The sequence below is a fragment of the Cavia porcellus genome, unplaced genomic scaffold (assembly GCF_034190915.1).
Source record: "Cavia porcellus strain 051 isolate PalLab524CR breed Dunkin Hartley unplaced genomic scaffold, mCavPor4.1 scaffold_20, whole genome shotgun sequence".
Lineage (NCBI taxonomy): Eukaryota > Metazoa > Chordata > Mammalia > Rodentia > Caviidae > Cavia > Cavia porcellus.
Window position 1 is genome coordinate 46,734,488 of NW_026947503.1, and position 18,979 is coordinate 46,753,466.

At 40.3% G+C, this 18,979-nt stretch overlaps 1 protein-coding gene across 1 annotated transcript; it reads left to right on the forward strand.

Annotated features, from left to right (window-relative positions):
• The first annotated feature begins 913 nt into the window (after positions 1–913).
• Znf396 (zinc finger protein 396) lies at positions 914–9,759 on the forward strand. Its single transcript, XM_023566822.2, has 4 exons — positions 914–1,025; positions 2,738–3,239; positions 3,500–3,644; positions 6,808–9,759. Exons 2-4 carry the CDS (start codon positions 2,820–2,822, stop codon positions 7,260–7,262), a joined length of 1,020 nt encoding a protein of 339 aa, XP_023422590.1. The 5' UTR covers positions 914–1,025; positions 2,738–2,819; the 3' UTR covers positions 7,263–9,759.
• Positions 9,760–18,979: the final 9,220 nt, after the last annotated feature.

Below are 18,979 nucleotides of genomic sequence, written 5' to 3' on the forward strand. Positions count from 1 at the left end.
AAAGAGAAACCCAGTATACTGCACTGTGCCACGGTTAGCCACAAACTATTTTTTTCTGTTCTGGCCATGTAGTTTAGGATGGCCTTAAACTCACAGCCATTCTCTTGCTTCAGCCTCCCAAGTGCTGGAGTTACAGGTGTGCACACCTGCCCCACCAAAATTTATTTTCAACTACACTTAAACTTATTTGAGGAAATAGAAACTTATGTACTTGTGAAAAAATGTGTGTGTGTGGTGGGGAGCAGGTTCTCACTGAAAAGGTATGAGCCACACTATGTCCTGTGGTAGGGAGTATTAGACGTTAGTCAGAGTTGTGGGGCATCAGACCTGCTCCTTAAGAAGTCAATATTAGCTTGGTGTGGTAGTCCATGCCTGTAATCCCAGCATTCAGTAGGCTGAGGCAGGAGGCTCATTTTTGCAAGTTCAAGTCCAGCCTGGGCTACAAAGCGAGCTCAAGGCCAGCCTGAAATGCATAGTAAGACCCTGTCTTAAAAAGACAACAAAGAAGTTACTACTAGGGGCACAACCACTTTCAGTGGCCTGCTGTTATGATTAGAGGAAAACTGTGTGAGCCTTAGAAAGCATTGCTGCCTCCACCTTTGTGACCTTGAGCAAGTCCAGGACCTTTGATTTATTTGCTGTTACTTTACTGAGGTGCTGAAAGAGTAAATAAACTAACCCAAGCAAAAGTACTTTGAGGAATAACAATACTGGTGCGTCTGAAGTGGCACAAGGCTCAACTGGGTTGACGGCCAAAAGAGCTACCTTTTATCTCTCCCTTTCCTCTCCTCCTCCTCCCCCAACTCTGCCTCCCTCTCTTCCTCGCCCCTCCGCCCCTCAGGCCCTCAGCATTCTTCTCTCCCCTCAGCGCCGCATGGGAAGCTGCGGGAACTTGTCTCCATGGCAACCGTCCTGCATCCGGGCCCGCCCCCAGGGGTCGCTAGGACCGGAAGCTTCCCAGAGCTGGGCGCTTCCCGGGGTTTCTCCCGACGGCGGCACGCCAGTCCTTCCTTCCCTGCCTGAAGGTGAGAGCTGAGGCCTCGCCAGTGGGATGGGGGGGTCCTCGGCGCAGCCCCTCCCCTCTGCTAGCCCGGCTGCGGCCCCCTGTGCCCCCTGGGTCCCCCGGGTCCCCTGGGTCCCCGAGGGCCTGGGGGAAGGGACAGCTAGACCGCCGGCTGGAGACGGCCCCCCGGAGCAGGAGTCTCCCGGAACCCCGACCCGGCTCTGAGGGGGCCGCGCCCCGCTCCCCGTGGATCACCGCGTGCCGCTGGTGGATTGCTGGGTCTAGTCGAGTTTCTGCGGAGCCGGCACAGCCTTCCCCAGGGCTGAGGTGGCCGCCTTCCAGGTCTCGAGGCTGCTTTAGCTTTAGAGCCCCTCGTGTGGCCTCAAAGGGCCCCTGATGGCTCCAAAATCCAGACGCTCACCCTCAGGCTGTTCCTGCCCGGGCTCATCTGGAGCGGCTGCTGCAGGACCTTGTTCCTGGGCCGGAGCCAGCGGGCAGGAATCGCCTCGCAGGACCGTACCGCACTCTGGAGAGCGCTGCTCCTTTGCCCTTGAGCATAGAACCTGCCTTAGCTTGTTTTGTGACGGGTTCCTCATCTGCAACATGGGGAATGACCTCCTAGGGCTTTTATGAGGATATAAATAAGCTTTATTTATTCAGGTGCTTACAACAGTGTTGACACATGGTAAATTTCTGTGTGCACTGTTAGGCTTCATATTGTACCACAACACTGTGTAAAGTTGCATGATTTATTTGGTGACATAAACTTTACAAAGTCACAGGCTTTACTCAGGTCACTGCTGCATCTTTAGTTCCTAGAACAGTACTTGGTGGAGTGGGGAGAAAAACCAAACATCCCCCTAAAGAGGGAAGCTGAGGGCACACATAGGATTTTTAAGTTAGTCATTGCTCAACTTGCCCCAGATCACTGTCCAACTTTTTAAATGTTACTAGTTACTGTTGATACTCATACTAAAATGGTACAAAGAAAATGGTCTTCTCCCCCTTCTTGTTAGCAAATGATACTTGCAGATACCATTGTAAACTGATAGTCTTTTTTGCCATTTTTTAAATAATAGACAAGAGGACAGAATTTCCCCACTCTGACACCACTAAACAGAGATCTTAGGGTATGTTTGAAGGAAATAATCAATATATTCATGAAGGTATGCCTCTCAGCATTGTTTGTAGTCATGATAATAGTATGCAAGCAAAGTATTCCAAAAGAAATGGTTAAGTAAACAATACAGGTCTTACAAATGGAAGTAGAAGTGACAAGAACAAGAATACAGTAAGATGAAGGAATATTTAATCGCCTTAATGGTTTCTTCAGTGTCAAAATAACCGTTTTAATAATTAGCCAAAGTTGAAAAAAATCTACACAAAAGTCCTTTTCTCATAGCTCTTTGCAGAAGACTAGATAAAACTGACTCTTTGAACCTGCTCCAGAGCCAGCTTTTCTTTGGTTTCTGTTATTTTTATTCTCTGAGAGTTCCTTTGTAGTCCTGTCTGATCCCCTACTATAATATTTAGTCTCTTGGGCATGGATTTTAGAATAAATTGGGAATTATTCATGTTTATGAGTTAACAATTCTTAGTTCTTTGGCTCTCAAAGAAATACTCTTTGAAACCATGGTTTAAGTTAAGGTTAAGGTAGGCAGTTCCTGTCCAGCCTTATGTTTTAAGTTGGTTGGAAGCACTAGTCCTTCATTGCATTTCCATTTATTTCTATAGTCTTATTTAAGGAGTGTCCATAAGAAAACCTCCTCAGTCTTAAGGAGGAAGGCTGAACTGTCCTGACCTATTGCCAGTCAAAATGTCTGCAAAATTGAGAGAGTCTTCCACTTGCCTTCCACAAAGTCCAGAGGACCCTGACAGGTTTCTGATAGTGAAGATGGAAGAAGAAGAGCAGATGTGTGATCCAGACTCCCATCTCCACCAGGGTAGCTGCTATACCCCAGAGACCTGCCGCCTGCAGTTTAGGCAGTTTGGTTACTCAGACTCCTCTGGTCCCCAGGGGACTCTGAGCCAGCTCCGGGAACTTTGTCATCACTGGCTGAGGCCAGAGGTGCACACCAAGGAGCAGATCCTGGAGATGCTGGTGTTGGAGCAGTTCCTGGCCATCCTGCCCCAGGAGCTGCAGGCCTGTGTGAAGAAGCACCAACCAGAGAATGGGGAGGAAGCTGTGACTCTGCTGGAGGAGCTGGAGAGAGAAGCTGATCAACCAGATGGGCAGGTAAGAAGGGGACCTGTGGGAAATGACCCCAGCAGCACATCACACAGAGGGGAGCTATCAAATCGATTTCCCACTCAGCACAACTACAGGCATGGGCTAGTGAATGCACTCTTGGGTGTCCCAGGAAAAGCAGATCACCATTCTGCTTTTCTCCTTTTTTTTGAGCCCAGGATATTTTCTACCTGCTTTCTTTGTTATTTTATTCTCACGTCCCTACCTAATGTCCTTCTTCAGCCTCAGTTATACCTCACTGTTCCCAGGTCATTTTTGCAAGAAGAAAAGACATGATGGCAGAGAAGCTGGCACCTTGGGAAATCACTCAGGAATTTCCGAGTAGCTGGCTGAAGCCCTTGAAAAAGCAGCTTCAGTGGGCATCGTGGGAGCCGCACTCCATAAGACAGCATGGTGAGATGCAGGACTTAGCTTCTGGTGGGAAGGGAAGAGGGCCCAGTATACCCCACACATCTTGGCTGCTTTAAGAGGTCTTAAGTCTCTCTTCTATCTCATCTCCATCTGTTTTATCCAGAGGAGAACACAGCTCCTTTGTCTGAAGCAGAAGCCCAGTCTGCAAGCTCTCCAGTTCAGCCTCATTCCTACCTTTGTCCTTTCAGGTGGCCTGAGGTCCTTCTGTGGGACTCCAAGGCACAAGGTCAAGAGACCACTCATCTGCTTATCGTTTACTATGGAATAGCTTATCCAGTTACTATGGGGTCCAAGAGCAAAATTGCCCATACTGCTCCTAAGATGACTTTGCTCTCTCAGGTTCTTTGAATGTTTTTCTTCTCCTTCATGCCCTAAAGTGGCTTCTGTTGCTTTGCATCAGGTTTTATAAAACTGCTCCAGAATGGCCAGCATAGCAATCTGTCCTTAAATACAAAACAAAACAAAAAAAAGAATGGGGAAAAAACAAAGCAGATAGATAGAGTAGGGAACAGGGTCTTATTATGAAGTGATAACATTTGAGCAGAGATCCTCCTTCTAGATGATCTTCCTCAATGAAATGGGAACCAGATATCAAGAGGGAAGCCTCATTTAGAAACCACCATCACCATGCACGCACAAAGCTTCTGTATACCAGGGCTGGCCAATGAGCTAAGCATGATTAGAAAATACAAAAATCTAAAGAGATGTTAAAGCTAGGCGTGGTGGCTCATGCCTGTAATCCCAGCACTCGGGAGGCTGAGGCCGGAGGATCGTTGTGAGTTCGAGACCAGCCTGAGCTACAAAGTGAGCTCAAGGACAGCCTGAACTGCATACAAGACCCTGTCTCAAAAAGACAAAAAAAAAAGAGAGATGTTTAGAAAAGTCTCACTCCTACATGGCAAGTGCCTGCTCCCACAGGCCTGAACTAAGCACTTAGCATCTTCAGATCTTGCTTAACCATTAGAAGTAGGCAGGATGGGGGTAGATATACTTATACCAATTCCCCATAATGAATGTAATCATTATGAACTGCAAACATGTACTAATAAAAACGTAGAAATTTTTAAAAAGAAGTGGGAGGGAAACCATCTCAGTCCCCCCCCCCCCACCTTTTAAAGGCCACCAACCTCTAAGCATAGGCTTCTGTTAGCAAAAGTCATGTCCTACATGTGAAGGTACCCTCCACCCTGAAACATTTTCTGCATTTAAAAAATGCATGGAACTTTGAAACAAAAAGGCAGATTCCAGGATTTTTCAGTACTAAGTAGACTGAACCAAAGGCACATGAGAGAGTGAGAACCATTTTGTAAGGCTACAACATGACTTCTGCAGTTGCATCCTGTCTTACCAGGGCTTCTACAGATGACCCTGTTGGTCTCAGCTCTAGGAAATGCTAACTATTGTCAGCATTTTGATATTAGTGACTAAATATTGATGTTACTGGGGACTCTGAGCTATCAAAACTAAAATCATTGTCATTTGTAAAATGACTTCTGCTTAACCCAGTAATAATAAATGAGCCTGCTATATTTATGAACAACTACAAGAATTTTAATTCATTTTATACTAATTAATATTTAGACCCATTTTAAGTTAAATTCTAAGGATTTTAAAAAATAGCTCATGGTTCTCTTAGTCAGTGTCTCACTCAGTCCCTGACAGCTCTTCTCCTCATGGGAGGACTCAGAAGCACTTACTGTCCTCTCTCTCATTTCTTTCATTTCTTCCCACTTACGAAATGCCTATACATGAAGGACTCACCCTCCAGCTGTCATGGTCAGCTAAAGCCATGTCAGGTCCTCATTGTGTCCAAAATGTTGCTTATTGCAGGATAATCTTATACCAGTGTCTTTTAGCAGCTTCTATTAAAATGCCACCTGAGGGTGACAGAGGCAGTCCCTTCCGTACATACAGTTAGTTAACAAGTCTCCTGAGCCTTAGATAGCCTGTGTCACAAGTGCTCTACACTGGCTAGATTTAAGTGACCACAGTCTATAAGCAGCCATACTCATTTTTTCATAGACTTTAAATGCAGTTACAGAACAATACAGGAATCCTAGCCATTTAGCTAGTGTTATAATTTTTTTTTCTTTTTTTTTTGCCTTTTTCCTTTTTATCGGTACTGGGGATCGAACTCACAACTGCCTGCTTGCAAGGCAGGTGCTTATGCTGCTGAGCTAAATCCCCAGCCCCTGCTAGTGTTATAATTTACATACAATACCCTGTGCTATGAAAGGGTTTTGGCCCAGACAGGACACTGTAGCCAGGAAAGCCACAACCTGAAGCAGGAAGCCCCTATCTCCCCCGCCCCTAGGAAGTTACCTGTGACGCCATCTTCCCGCCCCTGGAAATATACATATGGCGCCAAACCTAGACCAATGGGCTACCTGTACATCCCTAATGCCCGCCTTAGGTTCCACCCCAAACCAAGGCTATTTATATGCCCCCACGCCACATGTCTGCCGGAGAGATCACAGGATGCCAGCGGTGGGGGTGCCGATCATCTCTCTCCGTGTTCTCAGAATAAAGGCCACTTTTTATTTTATATTTCTCATCTTTTGGAAATATTTTTCATCTTTTGGAAATAATCCTAGCATGCTACACTTCACTTTTTGAGGTGCCATTTTTCTAATTTATAATTCTTCCTTTTTTGCCTGAATTATATTTTCTAGCTGTATTTTCCATATTTTGGCCTGTTGACTTTCTTCTGCTCATTTATTTACATAGTTGATTCATTTATCACTAGTGAGCTCTGCTTTGTTTTTGAACACTCTTGCTTTTTACAACTTGTCCATTACTCGTATGTGATTCCTCCCTGTCCAGTTGCGATTTCTTTCACTATTAGTTGCTCATCTTTTAGGCCCTTTTCTTGTCTTTCAGACTTTCCCTGTCTCTGACATACCTTTTCCCCCTTGCCCACCAGTCAGCTTTCTCAGTAGAGCTCTGTATATTTATAGTTGGCTGCGCCCTCAGTATGTAAGCCCCTCTCTTCACCTCATGGTCTTCTCAACATTTCATCCTCCATACTGTGATGTTGCTGTCCACACTTGCTAGCTAATAATTCAGATACATATTTGGGTCATCTTTTTTTCCTGACTTTCTGAACAGAGAACTGGTGACATTGCTTTTCTGTTTATTATTTCAGATGAAGACACCAGAACTATAAATGTGAAATCTGCCTCAAGGCAGAAAACCTCCTCAGACACAGAACTGCACAGTGATGTGTCTAACCCCCTTCATATGAATGCCTACCAGAATTTCACATCTCAAGGAACCTGGGAACAAGATGGCAGGTTTTCAAGAAGACAGGAAAACCCTGCTCGAAAAAAGCAACATAAATGTGATCAATGTGGCAAAGTCTTTAGTCAGAGCTCAGCCCTTATTTTACATCAGAGAATTCATAGTGGAGAGAAGCCTTATGCATGTGATGAGTGTGCAAAGGCTTTCAGCCGAAGTGCAATTCTGATTCAGCATCAAAGAACCCACACTGGAGAAAAACCCTTTAAGTGTCATGACTGTGGCAAGGCCTTTAGTCAAAATTCCAATCTTTTTAGACATAGGAAAAGACATATAAGAGAGAAAGTCCCATCAGTATCATAGGGATCCAAAGCATTTGAGTTTTTGCAGAACAAGAAAAGACAGAAGGCACAAACATTCCTTCAGTATGAATCAATGGTTATAATGGACACCAGTTCATTTCAAGGGCCATAAAAGCCACAGGAGAGAAGGAAGAATATCTCATGTCAGCATTACTTGCCTTTCTGCTTATTGTCAATTCTGATCTTTGAGATTCCAAAACGTAATTCAATTTCCATTCCTAAGCAGGCTTTGAAAAGACATTTTCAGATGTTTTCTACTATTCCCAATTTTAACTAAAATAATGAAGTAGTATGCTTATGACTTTTTAAAAATATGTATTTTCCCAGTTGAGAAGACATGTATGTGTTACTCAGTATAACAGGTATTTTTCTTCATTTCATAACGTGAGCACTAGAATTCTAAGGGCTAAAAATTAAACCACTCTTTAAAATTTGTCCTATTTTATCTTTGGTTAACAGATTCACAATATGATAATAGTATTGAGGGCAAAAGAATATATAGCTCACAAACAAAGCTGAAGTGTCTACAGTCATTGTTAGGAGGTAGACAAATAAAATCACTTAATATCTTATGAGGGCCAAGGATGTAGCTCAGTGGCGCAGCACCTGCCTGGCAAGTACGAGGCCCTGAGTTTGATTTATGGTACCAAAAAAAAAAAAACTTATGAGAGCTCTACACACTTAATGATACTAAGTAATTTCCTGTGCTGGAAAAAGTAGTCCTTTTTATAGTGTAGATAATTAATAACTGAATGGAAACATTAAAATGATTGTATGTCTTTAAGGAATGATATGAATTTAAGGAATGTTTTCATAATAAGCAAGACCATTCTGGGATGCTTGATAGAGTGAGATCATAGTATAAAGAAAGAGATAAGAAACAAGACCATCCAAAACTGTAAGACTGACGTAGCACAAATGCTGCCAAGTGCAGTAATGAGAAGTGTACCACAGCTCACCTGAGAGAACAAGTCCTTAACTCCTGGAGACTATTCTTCCTTCTTCTTTGTGTATATTTTTCTGTCATAAGTCAACTGTAAATATGTTTCAGGCACCATAAGACAGCCTTTTTGGGGTTAGTGAGGAGAACAATTATAATCAGGACACAGAATTTATAACATTATTTTATGATGGCCACCCAGAGTTAAACACAGAAATTGAAGGAAATTTGTCCACAATACTAAAGACCCATAATATTCAGCCAACAGCCTGGATCTCACAGCAATGCCCTCTATGAGTCCAGATGAAAACCTAGAGTCCATGACAATACCTCCCACAAGTCCAACTGGAGGTCTAGAGGCCAGAAGAAGGGTTCACACCAGTCTTTTTCACAAATCTGCATTGAGAAGGCCCAAAGGTCAGTAGTGGAAGCTAGAAAGTCTGTGCCAGTGGGGTGAAGGAGCTGTGCTGGTAGGGTGACGGTTCTACACTGGAGCCGAGAAGTCACACTCAAAGACCAGGACTGCCCTAAAAAGCATCATAGCCATCCTCAGCAACATGGAGGTCCGGGGCTTGTCTGATGACAAGGACAGTCAAGTACATGCCAGGAAGCCAGTGTGCCAAGTTTCTCCTTAAGGTTAAACAGCACATGTCTTCCCCTCCAGAGCTAGGAAGCAATGCTTGATGTCAGGATCAAAGTTCCCCCAAAGTGAACCACAGTTACTCTCACCAACATGGTCCCAAGCTCCTCTGATGACAATGATCAAACCCACACTGGGGAAGCTAGTCATGATGAGCTCCAGGAGAATCAAAGGCTCAAACAGCAGCACTTACGAGAAACCCACAATGCCTCACTCTTCACGTCTCTTTTTATGCTGGCAACTTTCCTCAGGTGGGACATCTACACTCAGCACCATGCTGATTTAATTCAGCTGACATTAAGTTGACCATCAGTTTTTAACCCATAACAGTCATGAAACAAGAGTTTGATGCTTTTTACAATTGAAATCCCAAAAGCAGGTTAAAGAGTCCATCACAGACTCATAAATAATTGTTCAAATCCAACTTTTCTATTTCATAGGTTTTAAGACATTTTAATGTATCATCTATAGGATGTAAATAGCTAGCTCTATCCTTATTTAATTCAGATTCCCCACTTAAAATGGCAGTCTTGTATATTGTTTAAATTAGTCTGATGATATACAGTAAAATGTTCTGTTTTCTAGGAATTCTTCATACATGCATCACAATTTTAGTATATGTGCTACCAAAGCGAACACAGAAAATGTGTCGCAATACACATGTTGTTTTGTCTTTCCTGGAGGCATAGTTAGCTGTGATGAAAGCTGACCCCAGAAGTGAAAGTCTTTGAAAAAGGAAGAGGCTTGTAGGCTTGTTGGTGGGTTCCTGATAAAGTGTAATATTTCATTCTCAGAAAATCTGGCCATATGTAGTGCCCAAAGTAACTCCAGAAATGAATGTGGAATTGGCCTCTGCTTAGTTTCCTGATAAATGTAAGATGAATAATGTGAGACAAATAAATGAAACACTATACATTATTTCTAGTAATAATTGTGTTTTGTAGCACTACTGAATATGTATTGAGTTTTGTGCAATATAAGTTATTTTAAATATAAGTATCTTTTTATTTAGGGCTCATTTTATGTATAATTAAAGAGATGACCAAGCCATCTATTAAAACAACAAATGCCTCAGAGATAAATGTACTCTTTGGCTGCTAGCACTCTCCCTTCTACTCTTTATCTTCTACCTTCCTTCAGAATCTATCCTTTTACCATTGGAACATGCTGTCATGACCCACCCTCGAACCCTAAGCTTTTCCAGCATCGTGGCAACAAAATCCTGAATGCAGGGTGACTTTGTCCACTACACATGTATTTCCTTCTACCAGAATAATCTTTCTAAAGCACAAAACGTATCATGGTGTTTCTTAAGATGTAGATTTCCCATTGCTTTTAGAATAAAGTCAGAACTGCCAAACACAGTTTTTGAGGCTCTTCATGATCTGAACACAGCTTACCATTTAAGCTTTATCTCTTATCACTGAGCTCTGTTCGGTCACAGCCATTTTGTATTAACAGAAGCCTTTCTCTTGCTTCTCCGCCTTTACCTGTGTTCTTTTGAACTCTAGGGAGCTTTTACATGTCATTTCTTTCTTTTGTATTCAGGTTTAGTATACATGCCACTTCCTCTAGGAAGCCTTCTAACAGCTCAAGAATAGATTGCGGTGTGCCACTGCACTTGCCTGTGGATTGTTTTGCAATCTCTTCTTACCCTTGGCTTTACATTTATCACATGAAAGAGAACGTTTTTAAAATATTAAGCTGCCCCAGGGAAGACAAAGAGAATGAATGAGACTGGGACACCCAGTCCTGAGAATGGTGAGACAATATGAGGGTCAGGCACAGGTGTCCTTTCACCTCTGTACCTCAACCACTGGAGAATTGTTGAGGAGGGGTCCTGAAAGCCGAGAGGACTGTGCCTACTTGTCCCTTGGTGCTTTGGGTGAACAAATGTTGATCAGGCAGGCTGTGCTTCAACCCTGAATTGTAAAAGTAGCAACAGTGTCAGGCAGAAAGTTTCTACCAGCTAACATGTAAGTGGAAGATTATAGCAATTTTTTGTGCCCAGTGGAGACCTTAGAAATTAGTCAACTCCATGGGGTGGAGAGTTGGAATAGTTGTGCAAAATAACATTGTGGATCCTGTAACTAAAAGCTAGTGGGGATTGGCTGTAAATTTCATTCATAACTTACAGGGGATCAGTAACTCTCCCTAGAACAGATCTAATCACCAAGGAAGAATTCTGGCTCCCTGCTCTGCCAGAACAGATCATTTGTTGCTATGTGCTGGTGAACAAGTGGTAGGCCAGCTGACCAGCACTGAGACCAGAGAAGAGCAGAAGGTCAGCGAGTCCACCTGAGACCCAGTGCATCCATACTGGTAAGGAAGGTGCCAGGGAGCCAGAAATTACTAAGTGATTTCCCACATGATGAGATCGAGTTTGATCTCATAAAGTTGTACATGAACCGTGCATGCATGGGTTACAGGGACTGAGGACTGAGATACCGCTTATACTGCTTATACCACTGTATAGGCCCTAAGCAGGCCACTGGGTGGCGCACACATAGGACAGACCTAAATACACTGAAAAGCTTTGCAAATCTATTTGACACAGGGAACTCAGCTCACAAGGTGCAAATCAGAACTTGTGGCCTGCTCTAGGGAAGTTGCCTTGTGAAAAAAAATCATAAAATTGACATTCTCTTCAGGTTTTAAATAATACCTAAAACTTCATAACATATTCAAAATGTGGATGATACAATGCAAAAATTATTAGACATTGGCAGTATGTTTCTAGGGAAAAAGAAAACCCAATTATGGCAATGATTAGATAGTGCACATATTAGAATTACTAAAAAATACATTAAAGCAAGTTTTTAACCATGCTTAAAAAGTAAGGATAAATAAATGCAAAAGTCAGATATTAGAAAAGAAACAGAGAATATAAAAGAACCAAATGGAAATCGTATATCTGAAAAATATAACAACTAAAACAAATTATTGACTAGATGGGGCTCAATGGAAGAACGGAAGTGACAGAAGAAATGGCGATGCATTTACTCTAAACAATAAAACTTAAAAATAAAAAAGAGCATATGGAATTAAACACTGGGACTAAGGGGCTTTATTCCGGAACTGTAAGGTTGGCTCAGTATTTAAAAATATGTCAAGACCCCACCCTTTTTCTGTGAGTCAGCAAAATTCGCAGACTGCAAGGTAAGAGAACAAGAAGTCACAAGAAGCAAGCCCTCCATGCAAATCAGCACCATAACGCTACTCCAGCTGCTGGAGCCGCCACAGTCCGGCCCCCCAGCCCCTTCTGGTGCATGGGCTGGGAAACAAGAAAAGCCAACCCTCGCACACGCGCGCGTGACCAGCCGATCTGGAGAAACACATGCTGTAATGATAACTACTGAGGTGAAAAGCAATTTGATGCTTGTGCTATTTTATGTTTTACTGACTATTCAGAGGATAATGGTCCACAGTGTGGCATCTATGGGGGATCTCCTTCTGAGGGTGGTAGCCACTGTTAATTTCCTATTATCTTGTTTTGAAGTTTTGTATCATTTGCATTGTTTTATTGGGTTGGGTTTTATAGTTTTGTTTGACTTTGTTATATCATGGCATGGGCAGCTATTTCAAAGGTAGCAAGATGTATTATGGTATCCATTTAGATTTACTATTGTCTTGTTTCGAAGTCCTCTATTGCATCCATTGCTTTGTTTTTATTGGTTCTATTCTGTTTTGTTTGATTTTTACTATGTCTGAAGGTCTGTAGCTATTTTGAAGACAAAAGGCATTATGGTAACCATTGTTGATATCCTATTATCTTGTTTTGAAAACTTGTGTCACATTGTGTTGTTTTGATTGGCTTTATTCTGTTTTATTTTGTGTGGTTTTATTTTCTTTAAAATTAAATAGATAAGTAAATAATAAAAATATGTTAAGGTAATTCACAGTATTAATAGTCTCAAAAGAAAAAAAATACCACATGGTTGTATCAACCTGAAAGGTATCTGACAAAATCAGCATTCATTTATTATGAGACCAGAAGGGAACTTCTCTAAAAGGGACAGTTACTAAAGACCTAGAGTTAATATCATAAGTATGAAAGCTGGATACTTGCTCCTCTAGAATTGAAAATAAAATAAGGGTGTCCATCCTTCATTTAGTTTTGACTTTGCAGTCCTGTACAGATTGGAAGTTAAAAAATAAATTTCTCTAATTTGCAGTTATCCATATAGGAAATAACTACTGAATTTTTTTGAAGCTCTTAATAGTAATAATGAAATTTATCTTGGTGTTTGCAGGATACAAAGTTGTCTTACTCAGTTTAGGTGCTAGTTAAAAAAATATCACAGACTGGGTGCCTTAAATAACAGAATTTTATTCTTTACAGTTCTGAATGTTGGAAAGTTCAAGAGCAAGATGCCCGCTGACTCAGTAGCTGATGAGGGTCCCCTTCCTCGCTTGCAGAGGGAGACCTTCTTGCTGTATCAGAGGTGGGGAGAGGGATACTCATCTCGTGTACATTCTCACAAGAGTTCTGTGTTAGTTTACCATTGCTGTGACAAAATACCTGAGGGAAGAAAACAACTCAAAGGAAGAAAAGTTAACCTCAAAATTTCTGAGGCTTTGGTCATGTAGTCATTTGTCTCTATTTCTTCTGGGCTTACAGTGAGGCAGAGTATCATGGCAGGGAGCAGGCAGGAAGTAGAGACAACGAGTTAGGAAGAGGCCAGGGACAAGATGCACCCTCCATGAACATCTTCCCAGGGACCTACTTCCTCCAAATTGGCACCACTTCCTACAGTTTCTACCGCCTCCAAATAATCTATTCAAACACTAATCAGATCAGAGCCTTTACAATCCAATCACATCACTAAAGCCCCACATCTAAGCCGTCAATAGTTGAGTCCTTGGAAGACATTCCATATCCAAGTCCTAACAGACTCTAATTTTCTTTATGAAGGTTGCATTTGTAAGACCAAACTACCTTTCAAAGGCTTTACTTCCAAATGCCATCACACTGGGAATTAGAGCTGGAATATATATAACAATATCTGGAGGACATCATCAAGTCTATAAGCAAGAGTCAATATGCAAATACCTATTATATATGCTGGTAATGAGAAACTAGAAATTAAAAAACTTAAACACCACTTACAATAACTCTAAAAGTAGTAATTAATAAATTTTTAAAAGGAATAAATTGAACCAAATATAGGAAACATGTTGAGAATATAAAGAAGAACCAAATGGAAATTGTATATCTGAAAAATATAACAACTAAAACAAATTATTGACTAGATGGGGCTCAATGGAAGAATGAAGTGACAAAAGAAATGGCAATCTACAAAAATCTACAAAAGTTAGATGAAGCATATCAAAGAGCAAAATAAATGGAGTAAAGTGTTTGTAGATTAGAAGATTCAATATAATTAACATGCCAATTATTCTTAAACTGATGAATGGATGTAATACAATTCTAATATAAATTCCAGCAGGAAATTGTGTATACATACAGGTATGTTGATTCTAAAAGTTATAAGGAATACTAAGTGATAGCTTAGGATAGTTAAAACATTATTTTAAAAGAACAAAGTTGCTGGGCACATATTACTACATTTTAACAACTACCATAAAACGACAGTAATCAGGATGTGGCTTGACAAAGGGGTAAATAGATATATAAATAATATAACAGATGAGACAGTCAGAAATAGACCTACACAAAAATGGCTTTAAAATAAAGCAGGGGGTTGAACTCAGAGGCTCTCTGCCATTAAATGTAATCCTTAATGATTTTTGTCTGTTTGTTTTTTAATTTTAACGTAGGGTCTCCCTAAGTTGCCCAGGCTGGCCCTGAATGGTGATCCTGCTGCTTCAGCCTTCCCAGTAGCCAGGACCAGAAGCATATGCTACTACACTTACCTTCTAATTTATTTTTTTATAAAGATGCAAATGCAATTCAATGGAAACAATAAACTTTTTAATCAAACAGACCAACTGGACATCTCTAAGGATAAAATTTCTCTACCTATAATTCATTAAAATTAATGAAAAATAAATTATATAATGCAATGTATAAAACTATATCTGTTTTGGAAGAAAATAAGAATATCTTCATGACTTCATGTTATTCTTAGATATGCACTAAAGAAAAAAATAGAGTTATTGAAATTAAAAGGTTTGCATCCTGGGCATGGTGATGCTTGCTTGTAATCCCAGCACTTGGGAGGCTGAGGCAGGAGGATCATTGCAAGTTCAAGGTCAACTTGGGCTACAAAGTGAGTTTAAGGCCAGCCTAAATCATAAAGTGAAACTTTGCCTCAAAAAAGTCCAAAAAAGGAGGGGGAAGAAAAAGAAAGGAAAAGTTTTAATCTGTGAAACACACTAATAAGAGAATAAAATACAAACTATAAACTGAGAGAAATATTTTCAAATTGCAAATTACTTGATAGTGTAGCTATTCTGGTAAACTATTTCAAAGTTTTCTCTAGAATTAAACATATACTTACCATATGATTCAGTAACTCCACTTTTAGATGTTTACTCTAGAGAAATATAAACATATTTTATACAAAATCTATCCATATGTATATCCCTACATGTTTACAGTAGCTCTACTCATAATCACCCAAATTCTGAAACAAATTAAAAGTCTTCCTTGAATAAACAACTTTGAGACATACAAGTAGAATCCTACTCAGCAATAAAATAGAAAGACATATTGATATGACTCTCAAAGGCATTGTGCTGAATGAAAGAAACTAGTCTTAGGAGTTACATACTTTTGAGTAAAACCTGCCTGTAAAGCTGAGTGCAAATGCCTCTTAGAAAGATATTTTTTAAAAAGGATACATACCTTGTGATTGCATTTCTAGTATATTTTGGACAAATCAGAACTGTTGTACTTAGTAACAAGTCAATGGGTTCCACAGGTTAAGAATGTATGATGTGAATACAACTTCATAGTTTTAAGAAATGAAGGAACTATTGTGTATCATGTATCGGTTTTGATGATACTTTCACAAATCTGTGTGCTAAAATTCATAGAAACTTTTGCCAAAATAGTCAAATGAATTGTATGTTAATTTTTTAAAACAGCAAAGTCCTACAAAACAAATGCAGCCAAAATTTGATTCTTTAAAAGATTAACACAATTGAGAAATCTCAGGCAAACCTGGTAAGAGAAGCCTTGCAATACCAATTTTGAGAATGAAAAAGCAGACATAATAAATTCATTCTTGCACTTTTGATTCTATTAATAACAAATCACTTCTAACTTGTAGTACATAAAAAACTCATGCTTAAGTAAACCTAAATCAAAGGAAAAATAAAAGAGAAAATGTCACTAAAGTTCCGTCAGACATTTTAAAATGTTAAGGAAATACTATGAACAACTTTATGCCTAGTATGAACAAGCTTGACAATCTAAATGGGTACCTTTTTTAAAAGACAGGACTATTTTTTCTGAAATCTCATGATCAGAATTGAATTATATGAGCATTCTTACCAGAGAGGCAAAGGAAGTAGACAGAATGGTCATGGATATCTTAGCTCAATCACAATTATTTCCTTATGAACAGATACATTGTTCCCCTCTCTTGACAAATACAAGAAAGTCAGTGTGTCAGAAGTCGGGGAGGATGATTCAGGAAGTTAACAATACCTCCCATGGGTAGATTTTCAATCACTTATAATCCGAAGACTCCTGGCACAGTGCAGTACTAGTTAAAATGGAAATTTTAACCAGTGAAAGTGCCCATGGGGAGGGTTCGAAATAATGGCTAGAGAAAAACCTAAGAAACATCTTTCTTGGGTAATAAGTGGCAACACCACTGTGTTTTCCTTCTGGCAGGAAAAACTGTCTTACTTTGCTTCCTCCATTTCTTCCCTCTCAGTATTTCATGTAAGTACCCTTGGTGGTTCTTCTGTTCTTCTCTATTGTACTGTCCTATAAATATTTATTTTCTTGTCTACTTCCTTGACAAAATAGTAATGTCGAAAGAAGGAATCACAACTTCAATTTATTTATTTTGAATTATTTATCACCCAGTTATTACCTATCTGGTTTCATTATTTTAATTCTTCACATTTAAAAAAATTTTTTACCATGAATGAATAAATGATATGCATTGTATGAAGACAAGACAAGGTAAGAATATTTACCTGGGATCTAGATGATTGTTACTTATATAGAAAGTACAGCACAAGTAGCCGAAGGTGTCAGTTTCCCCTGAACCCTCTCCATCCCCCACCCCCTGCACAAACCTAGATGATGTGGGACACCTTATTGTTAAGGGGCTAAGATAAGAGTCATTAGAACCCTAAAATAACAAGAAAAGTTCTCGTGACAGCCACCTTAACAGCTAGAAAGGAAACGGGCACCTAGTAGCAACTCGCCAGCCCCTAAAGCTGTCGTGTTCCAGGAGGATCATAAGGTCCTCTGCCAGGATTCAGATCAGCTGTGGCGCCAGCCTGCCTGGGTGGCCTAGGTGAGTGTGTGCAAGGTTGTGAGCGCTCGTGGAGCTTTTCCGCACCCACAGGCCACCCAGAGGAAGAAGATGCTCTATTTTTGACTAGATATTTAGCAACAAGAGCTTTATGTAGAAAAAGTCCACAGAATGAGGCTCAGAGAATGGTATTTCAAAGTGGGTGCTGTTGGTCACAGCCTACTAAAGAGTATCTTAGGAAAAGTTGTAGTTTGCATTTACTATTATAGAAAACAGAAGAATAGATCACAGGAATCATAGGCATAGGGTTCTGTAAAATTTCAGTTTTAGCTCCTTTAAGTTTTTTTAATGTTAATTATTTTTACTTTTCAACATTAATTAGATGTAAAACTTTTAGTAAGGAGCTAGGAATGTAGCTTAGTGATAGAGCACTTGCCTAGCATACCTGAAACCTGGCTTGGACCTACAATGCTGGAAAACACACGTGCACACATGCACACACACACACACCAAAAATGCCTTTAGCCAGCCTTTGGGAGCAAAAGGTTGGGAAAAGCAGCCAAGTTGGTCTTGGAAATAACCAGCTAGGAGAGTGAAGAGGCTAGATTCCTGCTTTCTCCTACAATGAAGGGAAAAATGCATTAGCAGGGGTGACAGGAAGATGAGACCTGGTTGGAGAAAAGCAGTGTTACACCATCAGTTGCTCACTCATTTTCTCATTAGTTCAACACAGGCTAAAGGCAGTTCGCAGAGGATACTTTCCTGAATGAAACAGAACCCAAGAGAGAAACCTGAAATGCTTCTGGACCTACACTGCCGAGTACAAGCCCTTAAACAAGGCTCTTTTGTGAGCAAAGGCTTTCTGATGCCTGTCATGTGACCCAGCAAAGACAGCAATGTAATCAGGTCACAGTTCACTTACTTATTCAACAAAAATTTACTGAGTTTTATATGTACCAAGCAGTCAGCATCCTGGGACTAGATGGGAATACTGTAAACAGGACAGTCAAAGTCCTTACCCTTTTAGGACTTAAAAAAGAAAAAAGAAAAACAAAAACAAAAACAAACAAAAAAAAAAACCAAGTAAATAGTAGGCTTCAAAAGAAAGACCAGCAGTGAGACTGAATGTGTTGGCACCCTGAGCCCAAGAGCCATGATTAAAGAAGGGGACCTTGCAGGTCAATATAAGGAACTTTTAGGTCATACAGAAGGTAGCTGACATCCACTGGAGGCCCTAAGTCACAGGAATGAAGTTGTCTGATTCACATTTTTAAATGATTATGTCTGCAGCAGCTTTATGTCTTAAAAAGCCCAGCCTGAAATTAGATGTTCATGCATTCTGAAAATTCACTGTAACATCATTATGAAAACTCTTAACACATCTCATCTTGTTTCTCTGGTACACTGGTCACAAAAAAGCTCTTATGTATCGCTTGTAGAGGGCCAGGAAGAGTCAATGATTTTTAAGCCATGTCTTGGTTCCAAAACTTACTTTCCATTTGAGTGTTCTGAGTTCTTGGGAAGTTACTATTTATCTTATTGTGTTTCAATGATCTTAGCTGTGAATGGACATAATTAAGCTCCTATATCATAAAATTTGTGAAAAAAGGAGTAACAACCCATCGAAAGTACTGTAATGTGCCTGGCACAATATAGTAAGCTTTCACAAATATTCACTCTTATTACTACTTTCAAAGGATTACTGTGAAGATCACATGAGATAATCTGAAAGGGTT

Coding starts and splice junctions, on each gene's coding strand:
- Znf396 (XM_023566822.2), top strand. CDS start 2,820: ATGTCTGCAAAATTGAGAGAGTCTTCCACTTGCCTTCCACAAAGTCCA. Junction 3,240..3,499: donor CTGATCAACCAGATGGGCAG/GTAAGAAGGGGA, acceptor CACTGTTCCCAG/GTCATTTTTGCAAGAAGAAA. Junction 3,645..6,807: donor GCACTCCATAAGACAGCATG/GTGAGATGCAGG, acceptor TTATTATTTCAG/ATGAAGACACCAGAACTATA.